General features: G+C 41.1%; 1 protein-coding gene across 2 annotated transcripts in view; it reads left to right on the forward strand.

The window, feature by feature from the left end:
• Window positions 1–18,309, forward strand: part of TMEM241 (transmembrane protein 241) — a 128,781-nt gene that overhangs the window by 62,700 nt on the left and 47,772 nt on the right. For both annotated transcript variants that reach the window (XM_058556813.1, XM_058556814.1), the window contains 2 exons: window positions 5,610–5,679; window positions 8,652–8,745. In XM_058556813.1, coding sequence (XP_058412796.1) covers window positions 5,610–5,679; window positions 8,652–8,745 — 164 coding nt within the window. The remainder of the gene's footprint in view (window positions 1–5,609; window positions 5,680–8,651; window positions 8,746–18,309) is intronic.

The following is an 18,309-nucleotide window of genomic DNA, read 5'->3' on the forward strand; positions in this document are numbered from 1 at the left end:
ATGTGAATTATATCTCAAAAAAATATGTTGGGGCATAAAAAAGCAAATCTCTCTTATTTGAGAAACTGGAGCTTCGTTATGCCAGAGAAGGATATTTGCAAGGATTAATCTTCCTTCAAATTATATTTTAAGTTAAAAAAATGGACATCAGATGCTCACTCCATTCCCTCCCCTGCAGGCTCGGATCCCATTGTGCGGTGACTGATTGGGGGTAGGTCTGTGCTGGGCAGCTCAGGGGGTCATCAGAGAGAGACTGGGTGCAGCCCCTGGAAGGACTCCTGCCTACAGTGTTGGTTCGTTGCAGTTTTCAGGTAGCTGAGGTGTGTCTTTGAAGAGGCCAGGGATAGAGAGTTGGGCTTCTGAGAAGGATTTTGCTGGGCTGATGACTCTGGCTGTGACTACCCAGTAGCAGGGGTGCCCTTGGCCTCCCTTGCTGTAAGTAGCTGAGGCTCCCCAGGGACCCCCAAAGCTGTAGGGTCAGGAGTCCTGTGGGCCTCAGTAGCTATCATAGCAGGGCTCCGGCAAAGGCCCTGGTAAGGGTGAGTGTGGGGTTGTGTACAAACTGGGGGCAGCTTTCTGGAAGAAGCTGGAGATTTCCATCTATGCCAGCACCACGTCCAGTATCTAACCCATGTGTATCTCAGGGAACTACTGTAAAACCACACGTACTTCTATGTGTATTAAGTAACATAAAGACACTCTTTTTATAAAGGTGCTCTCTGTGTGTGGTCACCATTATTGTGTTTGTTGCTTTCTTAAAACCTTACAAATGTTGAGTCAAGGTGCCTTAAAGATGTGTGTGTCTGTTTTTCCTTTCACTTCCTGTCAGCGGAGTGCCATTGAGTTGAACCCTTGGTAGACATGGCGCGGTCCTTCAGTGCCTGGCTGGAGGAGGACTGTTGAGTAGCAAAACAATCTTGACTAGAGGGGGGAAGCTGCTGGTGAAATCCAAATGAAAAGAGACTGTCTAGGTTTTGATCAGCTTTACCTTTTAGGAACTCTCAGGACCACCACATACAGTTGTGGTCTATCTAAACATGCCCTACCCACTGTAAGCAGCAGCCCCTTGCTTCAAAAAGCACTCAGGTATAGTAAAGCACTTATATTTGTTTGTGAGAGTAGAGAACTAAGGCAGATAGATATTAAGGTAGGAATTAGGTATGAGAGATGGCGGAAGCTCAAAATCTAGAGGACTTCATGGGGATCAGTTTTTCTCAGCTTTATATAAACCCATGTCAATTGCCCTAAACTCTTTGATGGGCGCTGGTGATGTTTTCTAATAGTGATATGTAGTTGATTACGAAGTTTAAGCAAATAAAACAACTGAGGAAAATCTGTCTCCTCCAGAAGTATTCAAGGACTGCTCTGGTTGAGCAGCTTCCATATCTTCCAAATTTTTGGCTTTCTCATTGGATTCATGGGTGGTCTAGCCCATTTTAAAGAGACAGCAACACTTTATTCTTTCCCGCTTGCTTATTATACTTTCCATCTGGAAGTCCACTGCACGGCCTGAGTGTAGGTCAGGGAGAGTGTCTTCCGGATTCCCACACCTGCGCCAGGTAAGAGACAGTAGGAGACAGGACCCATGGGTGCAGTCTTTTTTTGAAGGATCTGTTAATCATTTCTGACTTTTTAAAACAGGGTTTTATTCTTTCTGGTTTCTTTTCACCTCTTCTTTTTTTATTTGTATCTTAATTATTTGGTAGTACTTTTAAAATATTTTAAAATTGAGGTATAATTTACATATATGAAATGCACATATCTTATATGTACAGCTTGATCAATTTTGACAAATGTATACACCCGTGTAACTCACACACCTGTCAAAATATAGAACATTTCTGTCACTACCAAATTTTCCTCACTTTCCTTCTTAGTCACTCCCTTCTCACCCACCACCAAAAGCCACTACTGACCTGATTTCTGTCACCACAGATAAGTTCTGTCTATTCTAGAGTCTCATGTAAATGGAATCACACAAGAAGTATCCTTTTGTGGCTGGCTCTTTCAGTGTAGTGTTTAGAGGTTATCCAGGTTGTTGTGCGTATCACTAGTTTACTCCCTTTTATTGCTGAGTAGTGTGCCATTGTGTGAACGCACCACCTTTTTTTTATCCATTCATCTGTTGACGCTCACCTGGACTGTTCCCAGTGAATAAAGCTCTATGCACATTCTTATACAAGACTTTTTGTGGACTTAACGTTTTCATGTCTCTTGGATAAATATCTAGGAAGAGAATTTCTGGGTCTTAGAGTAGATGTATGTTTAACTTTTAAAGAAAATGCCAGTTTTCTAAAGTGTCTGTACCATTTACACTCCCACCCAGCAATGCGTGAGAGTTCCGGTTGCTCCACATCTTCAGCAACATGGGGTGTTGTCAATCTTACTTTAGTTATTCTAGCGGGTGGGTGATGGTCTCTCAATAGTGCTTTTGACTGAGCTGCCCTTCTCACTCACTCTTGAGTGACTAGAAAGATGAACTTTCTTGTAGATGCAGACGATGTGGCTTTGGGTCACAAACTTTGGGGTGCCTTGGGACGTGGTGGTAGGGATAAGGTAGATAGTTCTCCGTGTCCTAGTTGCTGGCCCTGCCACTTTTTCCTGTTCAGGCACTGGGTTTGCTTCTTGGTGGGTGGAATCTCCCTCTTCTAATCAAAAGTCATGATTCATGCAGAGGCTCCAAGAATCCTGGAACCTTGCTTCCCCTCGGACTGTTTTAAGCAGTAGTAGAGAGGAGCAGTTCTCCCCCTGTTTGAAAGTCTGGGTTTCATGTTTGTATGGGGCCCCTCTGTTGTGGTGTTCAAGAGAGAGAATTTCAAGGAGCCAACAGAGCAGGGAGACCCACAGGAATTGACAGAAATGGCCTTGTTGCCTGGTGTGTCCGTTGCTCGTGTGTGAGATAAAGCAGGCAGCGCTAATTACTGACCTTCCATTTTCCTGCCAGTGCTGAAGGCTACAATGTGGTGAGAGGAAATTTTCTTGATATTCAAATATCGATTAGTTTTGAATGTGGTAAGATTGTGCCACACTTTTCACCATGGCAATTTCATGCTCTGTAATCTTCAGAGAAATGGGCTTCACTCCCTCACTCAAAGAGTCAGCAGAATTTTGACTGTGGAGCACAAAAAGGAGGGCGCAACTCAGACTTTGTTGCATAAACTGCATGTTGATGCTACAAACATGTTTATAACTCTCAAACCACTCAATTTGTGGTTAAATTGTGCATTCTGCACTAGATGGTGTAGGAGTGTTGTCTTTTGAGCATCTTTACACATTTTTTAGGCTCCTGGATCTAATTCTCATGTGGTTGGGGCCAGCCAGCTGCACGCTGCAACAGCTTGAGGGCTATTTGTAGCACAGTCATTAACTCCTGCCGCTTAGAGGTTGGTGTGCACCCTCTAAGAGCGCTGCGTTAGTAAAAGAGGAGGCAGGCTGACAGCATCAGAGGGGAAGCATTTGGGGTCAGTTTGAGATTGAGGACCAGCATGGCCAACCAGAAAGTTGGACCTTTTCTCCAGGGACAGCAAGAGGAGTTTAGGTGTTTCAGATACTCGCAGTTCAGTAGTGCTCATTGTATGTCAGGGATGGTCCTAACACAGCGGATACAAGTGTTGAGTAAGATGGAGTCCCTGCTCTCAAGGACATGCTAGTTCTAGAACGAGAGGCAGGCATGGAGTCAGCTACGTGTGTGTAAGACATGTATGGCGGTTTTAGAAATGGCTCAAAGGTAAGAGTGAGCTATTCTCTCTCTCTGCCTCTCAATAATTTATGAGATCAACCTTCAGGATTTGGGTGAAGGTTATTATCTAACTGGTAAATTCCCTAGGATCATGATATTTTCTTCATCCTCCTCCCTCCCAGTTTACCTCTGACCACTCCACTGTGCTTTAGACCCCTCCACAACCTGGGCTGGGCTGTAAAGGTTGCCAATGCACCGTGAGTCCAGTTCACCTCCCTGGAGCATTTCCGATGAAAGATTGGGTGCTGAGAGGAGGCAGCGTCTGAGGAATCTTGAGGTCCTGCCTTAAGATTTAATTTGTTCCCTCTCTGCCCATTCCTGATTATCCCTCTGATTGCGCTACAGTTTCTTTCATGCTGAGAGGGAAGTTGGGAAAGGGCCAAGAACCAATAGCTGCCAAAGAGAGAGAGCCCTTCATCCGCCCAAATGAGGGCTCTGGCGCCCTCTAGGACTAGGGTGCCCAGGGTGACCTCTGCTGTCGCATCTGTGGGGAGAGGGGCTTCAGACGTTCTTCATGCACTAGACCTCTGAGCCTGATGATGTCATTTACAAAGTCCCTCCACTAGCAGAGGTCCCGAGTAGTCGATAGGGGTATGCAGTGGAATCATGGCAGAAAGAGAACAAGAGCTCTCACCCTCTTGTTGGGCTGCATGAAAACCAGATCCCAAGAGACCCTCTTTTTTTAGTTAAACACACACGTGCACAAACAAAACAAAACAAAATAACAATAGTCACGATAAAAAACAACTCTCCAGAGAAATGGAATTCAGAACTTTCCTTCCCAATAGATGGTTGACTCATCTGAAATCATTTAGATCTCTGAGGAAGTGTGGCAGCCTGTTGTGTCTCTTGTTCTGAAACTCTTGATTAATAACTGTAGTGATGAAGGAGATACTGCCTGTGTGTTCCTGCACACCCAATATACTGTGAATTCTCAGAAAAATCAGCCCTTCTTGCTCCTGTCCATTCAGAACTGAGGGACAGACCAAGGCCAAGCATGGAAGGCCCGGCTCCTCTGGAGTCTCAGAAATTCCAGATTTGGAAGGATTAAGCTATCTGCTATGGAAATGCTTAATTCCTTTTCTCTGGACATTTTTGGAAGGCTTTCTGCTTTTTTAATCTCCTGACTTCTTGTTTGTGACCAAGTTCAAATTCCAGAGAGGGAAGCAGCCAATATGTGTGATTATTTCCTCTTGCACCAAGTGGAACTAAAAGAATGAACTTACTTCACTAGAAATAAATGTACCCTTTGGACTTTAAACTAAAATGAGTATGCACGGTCAGTCTGTCCCATGTGCCGTCTGTGCAGTAATTAAACACAAACGTGAAAAAATATGTCAGAGGCATGCATTCGCAATCTTTATTTAGACACAGGGAGAAAAGAATAGAAGAATCTTTAAAAAAAAAAGATTGTTTTTTTCCTACACTCTGCCTTGGGCAGGGATGGCTGCCTGGTGAAGAGGAAAGATCCTAGGGTTCGGAGTGACTGGGGTTCACATTCTGGCTCCACAGTTCAAGAGTTGTGCAATCTTAGGTAAATCTCTTAACTTCTCTGAGCTCCAGTTAAAAATGGGGATAATAAAACTTTGCACAGTTGTTACAAGGATTGAAAGAGATCATGTACATAAAGCTTCAGCATGGGGCCCTCCCTGCATAGGTCACTAAATGGGCATTATTATTATCATACAATTATTATTATTATAAGACAATGCCAATAGCATAGAAATCTTGGAATGCCAGGGTGAATTCAGTGCTGGACAGGCCGGTAACTCAGAGGCCTGCTGTGCTGAAGGCTGTTGCCTTGTGTTTCTGGGGCAGCTGGGGGCAGGGGGCGTGTGGGCTGTTGTTTCACCCATGCTGTGCCCCTCAGGTGATCTCCTCAGCGTCTTGGACTTTCCGTTCCTGTATTTCTACAGATTCCATGGCAGCTGCTGTGCCAGGTAATCTTACCTCATAAAACCCCTCGCACTGTTAATTTGTGTTTCTGTACTATCAGCTGTGTCTTTGTAAAGCCAGGGTCACTGCTGGTTATCTGAATGAGTGGCTGAAGAGAGTGGTGGGGGGTGCAGGCATGGAGACAGCTCCCTCGGCCATCGGAGGGTTGTTGTGGACACCCCCAGGCACTCAGGGCCTGCCAGGGGCTTGCGAAGACCCCTGTCCTGTAGAAGTTCCTCAGCCAGGGCAGTGGTTTTCAAACTTGTGGAAGAGCTAGGATTCCCCCTTTTTTTCCCTCCACAAGCAATTCTTAAACAGAACCTCACTATATAAAACTGATGAAACTGATTCAGTTCAAGGGAAGATTTGGGTCCAGAATTGCACCCTCTTGGCTTTCACCTTGGCCTCCCTCTTGTTCCTAAAGGGCAGCCTCCAAAAAACCTCGACTGAACCCCAAGACTATGAGAAACAGAGTTTGGAAACCAATGACTAGGCGATGTCTAGAAAACAGGGTGATCGTTAATACTTGGCCTCGGGAAGTACTCAGGGATGTAGACCAATTAAATGGATACAATTGGATACACAGAAGTTCATAGCCATCTTATCCCCCTTTTCCTGACACGATCCCCACTTCTCTTGACTTTATTATGCTGAGAAGTGGAAAGGCTTCTGTGGACAGTCTCAAAGCATGCATTCTGATATGATGGAAAGACCAGCTTGGGTTGAAGTCCAGCCTTGCTGCTTGCTAATTGTGTGGTCTTTGGGCAAGTTTTCCTAGTTCTCCCAAGCCTTGGTTTAGTTTTCTCATCTGTAAAATGGAAAAATAATGCCAGTACAGGGCGATTGTGTGAATTATATAAGATATGTAAAGCCCTAAGCATCGTGACTGGCCCAAGAAAAGATGGCTATTATTATTATCTGCTTGGGCTGACTGTAAATAAAATATAAACAAACCATGAGCAATTCCTACATATAGGTCAGACCACCTATTCCCACACATATAAGATTGTACCTTGTGAAACAGTGGTTCTTTGTACAGAGAGTCAAAAAGCTTATATGTAGCTAGGTACTGTTTCTGATGGGGGTGTATTAGGACAAAAAAAATCAACATTATAGAGTTTGTTTCAGCATTTGAGCCTGAGATGACTTATTTATCATCCTCAGAAAAGCTTCTGGAAAACCCTAACAGAATCCATCTTCCCAGTTCCCGTCCATTTGCTCAGGCCTTGTGACTTGCCCGTTAGCGAGGATTGCGTGGCGTGAGTGTTAGTGCTGCTCCTGTGCTGGTGGGCTTGCCTCCCTTCGGTTATTTGGCAGCACGGGCAAAGAGGGTGCAGGGAGAGGGCCACCATTGTTTGGTTGTTTGGAACAGAGCAACACAGTTCACAGCCTGTTGTGTTGGCTTTGTGGGGTGACATTCTGGCTCCATTTCTGCCCCTTTTAATCTGCAACTTTGTCATAACCCAACTTGAAAAATCAGGGTTTTTTTATTTAAAAAATTTGGAAATCTTTATTTGAATTGATTTAACTCTCTATTACGTTTTACTCCCTGGCTTCAGTACAAAGTTTAACTTCTTTTAAGAATGTGTCAGTTTTCCCCATGTCGTCTGTGGTTCCTCCATGACCATATCTCAGACTAAGAGTTGTCACTTTAAGGACACCTCCGTGACTGCAGATGCAAATCTGAATGAACTTTGCAGGTCATCAGGGCCAGGCAGGCTGAAATATACACAAGGGAAACCTGTCTCTTGTCCTTCCCCAAGAATGTCGGTGCAAACTAATCGAATAATGAAGTGAAAGCACACGTTTTTGTGAAATTTGGCCTTAGGTGTGTTTACTTCAATTTAGCTTGCTTCCAAGCAAACCTGACAAATCTTTATGTAATAGCCACCATGACCAAGGGACCATGTTCGGCTCTGTTGGGGAAAATCAAAGAAATGCCCAAGATTGGGCCCCTCCCTCTCAGAGCTCACGAACTGGGTTGGAGCCACACACCAGTGCCTCTAACAAAGGTCAGATGGCAGTGTAGCACCCGAGGCCCTGGAGGTACAAGTGAGGGACAGCCCATACGACCTGCCTCTCTGGCTTGGTGTACAATCACGGTCGTATCTCTTGCTTTTCAATATTCAATTTCAAATAAAAATCATATTCAAGCCCCAGTAGCATATGTTAGCAGGAAGTCAGCCTGTCTCTTGGGGTCTGTCTGCCACACCCTCTTTCCCAATTGCCCTGCTTCTAAATGCCAGGAAGAGTGACCGTTCTGTTTGGAGTTCCTTTTGCTTTGGCCTTGGCTACACAGTGACACTTTTGAAAATGGGTCCAGCTCAGGCCACTATTTCTCTGTCTGCTGCTGTGCCAAGGCCTTGCTGGTCCAGTTCTTGGAATAGCCCCCGAGATGCTGCCCCTGCCGCGGGCTTCCATGGTGGGGGCTCTTTCAGGTCACATGCATGGGCTTAGGCATGATTCCCAAAGCATAGCTTCTGTGAGGGTCAGCCTGGTTTGGAGGACTTCTGTTCCTGAGCTAGCCCTTCCCTTCAGGTTCTTACCTTGATCCCAGGGCCCAGTCCAGACCCTCGGTCCTCATATTTTGAGTTTCACTTTGAAATTCTTTTCCTGGCAGTTTGTTCTGCTTGCAAAAAAATGAAGCTCTACCTGGACAAGCACCAAACTCCAGAAATAATATGGGAAGGGGGCAGGAGGTATCGTCCTCCACATTTTTTTTCTTTTGTGTTTTAGCCAGAGACCTCCCAGATTTCTACACCCTCTCCCCACCTCCAGTGAAATGCTCTCATCTTAGCTCCTTTGTACAGTTGAGCTGAATGAGTTTTTGTTTTCATCTAGAGATCACTAGAAAACATAGATGAGATAGAGGTGGTGTAATAATTAGAAGTTGAGTGGTAAAATGTAACAGAAAATAGTTAGCTATTGGCTAATGGAAGACAAGCCTCACTAACAAAAGAATATTTTCTCCCTCCAGTGGATTTTTAGGATTCTTTCTCATGTTCAGCACAGTGAAGCTAAAAAGCCTTATGGCCCCAGGGCAGTGTGCAGCCTGGATTTTATTTGCTAAGGTAAGAGAGAAGGGAGGGTTGGTGTTCTCAGAGCCTGTGGAATGTCAGGGTTGATCTTCATGAACTCATTTCTAGTCACTGGCCCCGAGCCTGATCCTGCACTCATTCAGGTTCTGAATTTCTGAGGCCTTCCACCTATTTTATCAGCATGACATAATCTTTATCACACTCCTGGAATGTGATCTGGGTAAGCCTCTGAACTTCCCTGAGCCTTAATTTCCCCATCTGGAAATGAGAATTTTTGCCAAAAAATCTCTAAGACTTCTCCAGTTATGAGATACTGGACTCCTGGATGCATGGGGCTGTTCTTATTTTCCTTCCTTGGGGTTCTGAGGAAGTCAGAGCTCAAGGGACTTGCCCAAGAGGTGTCAGCCTGTACGAGGTAACAGAGAAAGGAAAATAGATAAATGGCCAGGTTGAGGGACTTTGTTGAAGCCTTCAAAAAAGGGACTATTATAAGAATTCCCAATGTGTATCTGATTGACTGTGGTCGAAGCATAAAATAGAGAGGTGGGCAACTAAGAGGCAACAGAAGAAGCACAAAAGCAGCTGTGGGTTGCACAGTCTTAACTGAAATGCTCTGGGACTTGCTTCGTTCTAGTGGAGCATTTCATTTCTCTAATGTCTGTGAAGGAGTCAAGTTGCAGGGCCCTAGGTGCTGCTTCTGAGGAGTAAGATTTCTTAATTAATTTAATCTGATGATTAATTAATGAGATTAATTTAATCTCATTTAAACTTGTGCCTTTAGTCATTGCTCTGTTTGTTGATTGATTTTTTCCCCCAGAAAACAAAAGCAAACATTTTTCTTTGAAAATAAGATTTCACAGTGATACTTTCACCTGCATGGTCTACTTTTTAATAGCTTTAATAATTCTAATTCCAGCAGAATGTGAAGAGTGGCTGAGATACTGACTTCCAGCATGATAGAATGAGGAGGTTGGCAAATCCTCTCCCCAAAAAGCAACTATAAAACTGGAAAAAAACTATTGGAAATATCCATTTCAGCATTCTAAAAATTGACCGAAGGCATACAACAAATTGAGAAGCATTTGTTCATGAAAACTACTAAACTTTGGGTAGGAACAGCATGAGTTTGTGGTGTTCTTGCCTAGGGTTGCTCCTGTACCCTTCTCTCTAGCTCTGTCAGTGTGATATTCCAACCAGAGCAGGACAGATTGTGACAACCAGCAGCTTTGCTGCTGCTTCCAGAAGGGGCTCACTCTATGTGGAGAACCGTCAGTTGCCATCTCAGTGGTAGATGAACAAGAAGAGCCAGTAGCTCCACTACCTTGGGTTTACAGGCCTTTTTGGGCCAAGCAATGGACCAGTGGTCTAGCTGGGGACTTAATAGGTAGTTCTGGGAGGTGAGACAGACATCAGGGGCTTGATAGCTCTCCGTATATCCCAGATTGACCTTAATCTGTGTGCCTGTGCAACAGAGATAGAGTGTGCCCAAGGAACTCACACATCCCTGGCCAACAGAGCCTGTTGTGTACACACAGAGGAGATGTGAGAGAACCAGCAGAAAGTAAAAGCTTGGGGAGACATGAAAACAGCCTGAAGTTTGAGTGTGCTCCGCAGCCCACTACAGAGTCAGAAGCAGAGAGAACAAGCCTTTCTGGCTCAAGATGTTTAAGCAAAACCTCTGACTGGTCTTTGCCAGAACACTAAGCTATGCAGACATGGGAATGACACCTAGGAAGTCAGGCTTAAAAATATAAACAAGAAAAAAAATTTAGTAAAGACATCAGCAACTGTACCTTATGTGGGAGACAGATTTCACAGAGTTAGTCCAGGCAAATTACTAAACAAGCAAAAAAAAACAATACAAACAAAAATTTTCTGGGAAAAAGTCAGAATCCAGAGTTGCTACCATATATAATTTAAAATGTCCAGTATTCAACAAAAGAGTTAGAGGCATTCAGAGAAACAAGAAAGTGTGATCCATGCACAGGAAAAAAACAGTCAATAGGAACTATGTCTGAGTATCTGTCCTCAGATGTAGAAATTAGCAGAAAAAGACTGTAAAGCAGCTACTTGAATCTAAAGGAAAGACTCAATGAATACAGAATCTCAGTAAATAATAGAAATGATTAAAAAAATGGAAATTCTGGAGTTGAAAGTACCATAACTGAAATAAAATGAAAAATTCTCTAGAGATACTCAACAACAGATTTGAGAAGGCAGAAGAAAGAATAAGTAAACTGGAAGGTAGAACAAAAGAAATTATTCAATCTAAAGAACAAAGATTTTTTAAAAATTGAAGAAATATGAACAGAGCCTCAGAGACCTGTGGGACAACACCAGGCATATCAACATATGTATAATAATTCCAGAAGAAGAGGAGAAAGGGGTAGAAAAAAATATCTAAAGAATAGTGGCTGAAAACTTCCCAAATTTGATGAAAAAACAAAATAAATTTACAGATCCAAGAAGCTCAATGAATTCTAAGGAAGATAAACACAAAGAGATCTATACCTAGACACATAATAATACCAAACTGTTGAAAGACATAGAGAAAATCTTGAAAGCAGCAAGAGAAAAATGATTCAAAACATATGAGAGAACAACAATACAATTAATGGCTAAGTTCTCATCAAAAACAATGGATGCCAGAAGGCAGAAGATAACACATTTAACATGCTGAAAGAAAAACCTGTTAACCAAGAATTTGGTATACAGCATAGCTATCCTTCAAGTATAAACAAGAAATAAAGACATTCTCAGATAAAGATTGAGAGATTTGTTGCTTGCAGCCATATCAATAATTACATTAAATATGAATGGACCAAATACTCTACTCAAAAGGCAGAGATTGTCAAACTGGATAAAAAAGCAAGATTCAACTATATGCTGTCTACCAGAGACACACCATAGATTGAAAGACACAAATAGACTAAAAGTAAAAGGATGGAAAAACATAAACTGTGCGAACAGGAGCCATAAGAGAGCCAGGTTAATGACTTTATTAAAATCACACAAAATAGACTTTTTGACAGGAATATTACTAGAGAAAAACAAGGACATTTAATGATTATAAAAGAGTTAATACGTTAGGAAGATATAAGTTATAAATGTATACACACCTAACAACAGCACTCCAAAATATATGAAGCAAAAAGTGACAATAGAAAGGAGACATAGACTATTCAACACTAATAATTGGAGGTTCCACTACTGTACTCTCAACAGTTAGTAGAATAACTAGATAGAAAAGTTAAGATGCAGAAGGATATAGATGACTTGAACAACACTATCAACCAACTTGACCTACTGACATTTATATGACACTCCACCCACTGATTGCAGAATACATTCTTCTCAAGCACACATGGAATATTCTCCAGGATAGATGTTATCCTGGGTCACAAAACAAGTCTCAGTAAATTTAAAACGTTTGAAGTCATATAAAGTATGTGCTCTGACCACAGCAGAATTAAATTTGAAATTCACAACAGAAAAAAAATCTAAGAAAATCTCATTTATTTGGAAATTAAATAACATACTTGTAAATAGCCCATGGGGCAAGGAAGAAATCACAGAGGAAATTTAAAAGATTTTGAATCAAATAAAAACAAAAATATAACATCTCAATTTATTGGATGCAGCTAAAATAGTGCTTAGAGGGAAATTTATAGCTGTAAACACCCATATAAGAAAAGAAGAAAGGTCTCATATCAATAACCTAAGTTCCACTTTAAGAAACTAAAAAAAGAAGAGCAAACTAAACCCAAAGCCAGCAAAAGGAAGGATACGATAAAGTTTAGAGTGGAAATTAATGAAGTAGGAAACAGAAAAACAATAGATAAAATCAATTTTGGTTCTTTGAAAACATCAACAAAATTGACAAACCTCTAGCTAGACAGACCAATAAAATAAGAAAGAAAATACAAATTATCAAAAAGAAATGGGGGGCTGGCCAGGTGGCATAGTAGTTAAGTTTGCATGCTCTGCTTCAGTGGCCCAGGGTTCACAGGGTTGGATCCTGGGTGCAGACCTGCGCATCACTCTTCAAGCCATGCTGTGGTGGCATCCCATATACAAAATAGAGGAAGATGGGCAGAGATGTTAGCTCAGGGCCAATCTTCCTCAGCAAAAAGAAAAAACAAATTAGGGGCCAGCCCAGTGGTGTAGCAGTTTGAATCCTGGGCGCGCACCGATGCACCGCTTGTCAGGCCATGCTGTGGGCGGCGTCCCATATAAAGTGGAGGAAGATGGGCACACATGTTAGCCCAGGGCCAGTCTTCCTCAGCAAAAAGAGGAGGATTGGCATGGATGTTAGCTCAGGGCTGATCTTCCTCACAAAAAAAAAAAGAAAAGAAAAACAAATTAGAAATGAAAGAAGGTACATGGCTAATGATCCTATAGAAACTAAAAGGATTGTATATTATGAATAACTTTATTCCAGCAGATTAGACAATTTAGATGAAATGGACAAATTCCCAGAAAGGCACAAATTGACTCAAAAAGAAATGGAAAATCTTAATACATCCATAACAAGTAAATAAATGTAAGCAGTAATTAAAGATCTTTCCACAAAGAAAAGCTCAGGCCCAATTGGCTTTACTGATGAATTCTATCAAACATTTAAAGAAGAAATATTTTTCTTTGCATATTCTTTTAGAAAGTAGAGGAAGAGGGAATAACTCGCAGTTTATTTTATAAGGTAAGTTACACTGATGCTAAAGCCAGACAAAAAATCGTAAGAAAACTACAGACCAGTATCCCTCGTTGACATAGATCCCTCATGAACACAGATCTTTAACAAAATACTAGCAAACCAAATTGGCAACATATAAGGATTATATACCATGATCAAGTGAGATTTATCCCAGGAATGCAAAGTTGGTTTAACATATGAAAATTAATGTAGTACATTATATTAATAAAGTAAAGAACAAAAATGTATAGCCATGTCAATAGGTACAGAAAAATCGTATGACAATATCCAACATCCATTCATGATTTAAAACTCTCAACAAACTAGTAATAGAAGGGAACCTCCTCAACTTGATAAAGAGGATCTGTGAAAAACCTATAGCTAACGTTATACTTAATGGTGAAAGACTGAATACTTTCCCCCTAGGATTGGGAGCAACACAAGAATGTTCACTCTCACCACTTCTATCAACATTGTATGGAGGTTTTGGGCAGTGCAATAGAACAACAAAAATGTATTCACAGATGACATTATCCTATATGTAGAAAACCCTAAGGAATCTGCAAAATATTAATTGAGCTAATAAACAATTTCTCAAGGTCTCAGGATGCAAGATCAATGTACAAAAATCAATTATAGTTTTATATATTAGTAATGAACAGTTGTTCATAAAAATGAAGTTAAGAAAACAATTCCATTCACAATAGCATCAAAAAGAAAAAAATACTTTGGAATTTAACAAAGAAGTGCCAGATTTCTACACAGAAAACTACAAAACCTTTCTGAGAGAAATTAAAGATCTCAATAAAGGGAGAGACTCAATATTGTTAAGATGGTAATTCTTCCTAAATTGATCAGTAGATTGAATGCAGTCCCTATCAAAATCTCAGTAGGCTTTTTTGTACAAATTCACAAACTGATCCTAAAATGTATTTGGAAATGCAATAGCCAAAACAATTTTGAAAAAGAAAAACAAAGTTGGAGGACTTAAACTACACAATTTGGAAACTTGCTATAAGGCTAGAATAATCAAGACGTTGTGGTATTGGCGTAAGGATAGGCATTCATGGTCTGTTGATTTTCAACAAAGGTTCCAAGGCAATTCAGTGGGAAAGGATTTTCTTTTCAACAAATGGTGCTGGAACAGTCAGATATCCATATGCCAAAAAAAAAAAGTACTTAGACCCTTGCCTCACATCATTAACTCAAAATGGATCGTAGACCTAAATGTAAGAGCTAAAACTAAAAAACTCTTAGAAGAAAACATGGAAAAAATCTTGATGACCTTGGATTAGGCAAAGAGTTCTTAGATTTGACACTAAAAACATGAGCCATAAAATAATTGATAAATTGGATTTCATTTCAATTAAAATCTCTTGGAATTTAAAAAACATCATTAAGAAAATGAAAAGATAAGCCACAGCCTGGGATAAAATATTTGCAAATTGTATATCTGATAAAGGATTTGTATCCAGAATATATAAAGAATTCTTACAGTTTAATGAGACTACATACAACCCAATTTGAAAGTGGTCAAAAGAATTGAATAGATATTTCACTAAAGAAGATGTATGGATGGTTCACGAATGCACAAAAAGGACCTCGACATCATTAGACATTAGGAAAATGCAAATTAAAACCATGGTGAGATACCACTACACACTCACTAGGATGGCTATAATAAAAAAATGTAGGTAATGTTAAGTGCTGATGAGGATGTGGAGAAACTGGAACCCTCATAAATTACTGATGGGAATGCAAAATGGTATAGCCACTTCGGAAGACTGTTTGGTAATTTCTTAAAAGGTGAAGCATAAACTGACTGTACAACCCAGAAATTCTATTCCTAGGAATCTACTCAAGAGACATGAAAAGATGTGTAGCAAAAAGACTTAAACATGAATGCTCATAGCAGCATTATTCATAATAGCCAAAAACTGGAAACAATCTAAATGTCCATCAACTGGTGAATGTATAAACAAGATGTAGTATATACATTCAGTGGGATACTATTCAGCAATAAAAATGAATGCATTGCTACAATATAAGTGAATCTCAAAAACATTATGCTCGGGCTGGCCCTGTGGCTTGGCGGTTAAGTGCGCGCGCTCCGCTGCTGGCGGCCCGGGTTCGGATCCCGGGCGCGCACCTACGCACCACTTCTCCAGCCATGCTGGGGCCGAGTCCCATATACAGCAACTAGAAGGATGTGCGGCTATGACATACAACTATCTACTGGGGCTTTGGGGGGAAGAAAATAAATAAATAAAATTATTAAAAAAAAAAAACATTATGCTAAGTGAAAGAAGCCAATCAAAAAAGCATACATATAGTATGATTCCATTTATGTGAAAGTCCAAAACAATTTATAGAGACAGAAAGCATACTGATGGTTTCTTGGAGCAGAGATTGACTGCAAAAAGGTTCGAGGGACCTTTTTTTAGGTAATGGAAAAGTTCTAAAACTGGGTTGTGGTGATGGTTGCACCATCATTTAAATTAATTTATTAAATGTGTTTACTAAAAGTCATTGAATTTTACATGTACAATAGGTGATTTTTCTTTTTTTTTTTTCTGTGAGGCAGAGTAGCCCTGAGCTAACATCTATTGCCAACCCTCCTCTTTTTGCTGAGGAAGATTGGCCCTGGGCTAACATCAGTGCCCATCTTCTTCTACTTCATATGTGGGACGCCTGCCACAGTATGGCTTGATAAGCAGTGCGTAAGTCTGCACCCGGGATCCGAACCTGCGAACCCCGGGCCGCTGAAGCAGAGCCCATGAACTTAACCACTACACCACCAGGCCAGCCCCTACAATGGGTGAATTTTATGGCGTGTAAATCATCCCTGAAAGCTGTAAAGCAGTAGTGCTCAAAGAATCGTGCTTAGATCTTGTCTTTTAGGATTAGGAAGGACGTTTTTACTTTCTGTACAGTCATGCATCGCTTAACTCATTAGGTGATTTCATCATTGTGCAAACATCATAGTGTGTACTGAAGGGGAACAAAATTGGCCACACCAAAATGTGTCTCTTTAACACGAGGATTATTTTAGGCTGATTATTTTTAAGAAGCAAAAGACTCAGAGAGTTTTTCTTGTTACCTCCCCCTTAACTGCCTAAAAGAATTCAGAAAAAAAAAAAGAAACCTGTCTCAGGAAGTGAGCTATCACTTTAGCATAACATGAGCTAGATGGTAGTTCTATATAGGGAGGAACCTATAAAAACCTGTTTGCTGGGCTCCTCTCTGTGTTCTTCTGTTTCTCTGTGGCCAACAAACACTCATTTTCCAAACATTTGCTCCTTTTCACCTACCTGTGAATTGCCTTCCTTTCCTTTGAAGTCCCTGACTCTCCCCACTCCCAACATCTTTTTTTTCTTTAGCTGAGGATAGTATTTAAGGTAGTGGCTTCAGCCATTTTGGCCGGTCACGTGGTTTTCCTGGGTTTCTCCCCTGTGTACATGTTATTAAACTTTTGTTTGTTTTTCTCCTGTTAATCTGTCTCATGTCAATTTAGTTCTTTTTAGACCAGCCGGAAAAACTTAGAAGGGTAGAGGAAAATTCCTTCCTCCCCCACAGCACTTATAGAAACCTGGATGGCATAGCCTGCTACGCACCTAGGCTATATGGTACTAATCTCTTGGGAGCACCGTCATAGATGCAGTCCGTTGTTGACTGAAAGGTCGTTATGCGGCGCATGACTCTATGTGGCTTTGCCTATTTGGCTACTACTTTCATGAGTCTCCTTTTTATTTGTCTTGTTTTTTCTTTTCTTCTTAAACTCTGAGGGAGGTTTATAATTTCCTCCTCTGTAGTTAATTCAAAAGTGGAAGGATTTTTAATTGGCTGCTGTGGTTTAAGGCTAATCCTTCTTAAATGTGGAGGATTGGATTAGATGAGCCATTAAGGTCTCGTCGAGCCTCAGTACATCAAACAATCTCTCTCCTTTTCTCTCTCCTTTTTCTTTTATATTTGAAAACAAACTCTGTTATCCTCAGTAGCAGAATATTTACCCATTCTTTGGGCCACCTACGCATCAAAATGTGCTGACATTTTAAATACATAATTGTATTTAGCAATACAGCATTTCCCCATGATGTCATTGTGACTCTACTGGGTGCCAGCATATTCAGAAAGTGACTCAGAAAGATATTCCATTGGCCCCAGAGGAGAATTTGGAATCTGTGAAAAACTCAAAGATACACAGGCAAAGAGGTCATTCGGGGACTGAGAGTGCCTTTTTCCTTGCTCCGAAAGGACTCATTCTCTGCCATTTTGTAAGGAGTTGTCACATCAACTTCATCACTTCCAAGTTCTGAGGGAGGGCATCCATGCTTCTCTCTGGTCCTCATCTTTCTCAGTATCTTCCTTGGGTTGAGAATGCTCACCATGGAAAAGAAGTGCATTCTAAGTCGCTTTATATTGTTATCACTATTATTATCGTTTTTCTCTTTGGGAATTGGAGAAACAGTCTAAGAAGCTAAAAATAACAATATTTAGCAACTTGAAAAAAAATTCTTCCTTTCATTTTGGCAAATTCAGCCATGCGAAATCTAACTGCATCTTCGTAAAGTCTTGGGATATCTCCCCACTTGTAATGTAAAGCATAGATTCTGGAAAAAGTGAATAAATTTAAGAGAAAAGCAATGAAAAACATATAAAGAAGATGTGGTATGAGCTTTCATTTTTCTCCTAGTGGGTTTCTCCAGCAGATTTAAGTTCTCAGATGAGAATTTGTCCTGGATTGAGTAGTGCCTTGTCTCATCCTTGTTAACTTCAAACCAGCTGGAGTTCTCAGCATCCATTGGGAAGAAGCAGCTGAGGCCAGAGTGAGTTTATGTTGACGATGAACCCAGGAGAGGAGAGGCATTTCCAGAGAGCAGCACAGCACCCCCCCCCCCGCCCCC

Source organism: Diceros bicornis, chromosome 16 (assembly GCF_020826845.1).
Source record: "Diceros bicornis minor isolate mBicDic1 chromosome 16, mDicBic1.mat.cur, whole genome shotgun sequence".
Lineage (NCBI taxonomy): Eukaryota > Metazoa > Chordata > Mammalia > Perissodactyla > Rhinocerotidae > Diceros > Diceros bicornis.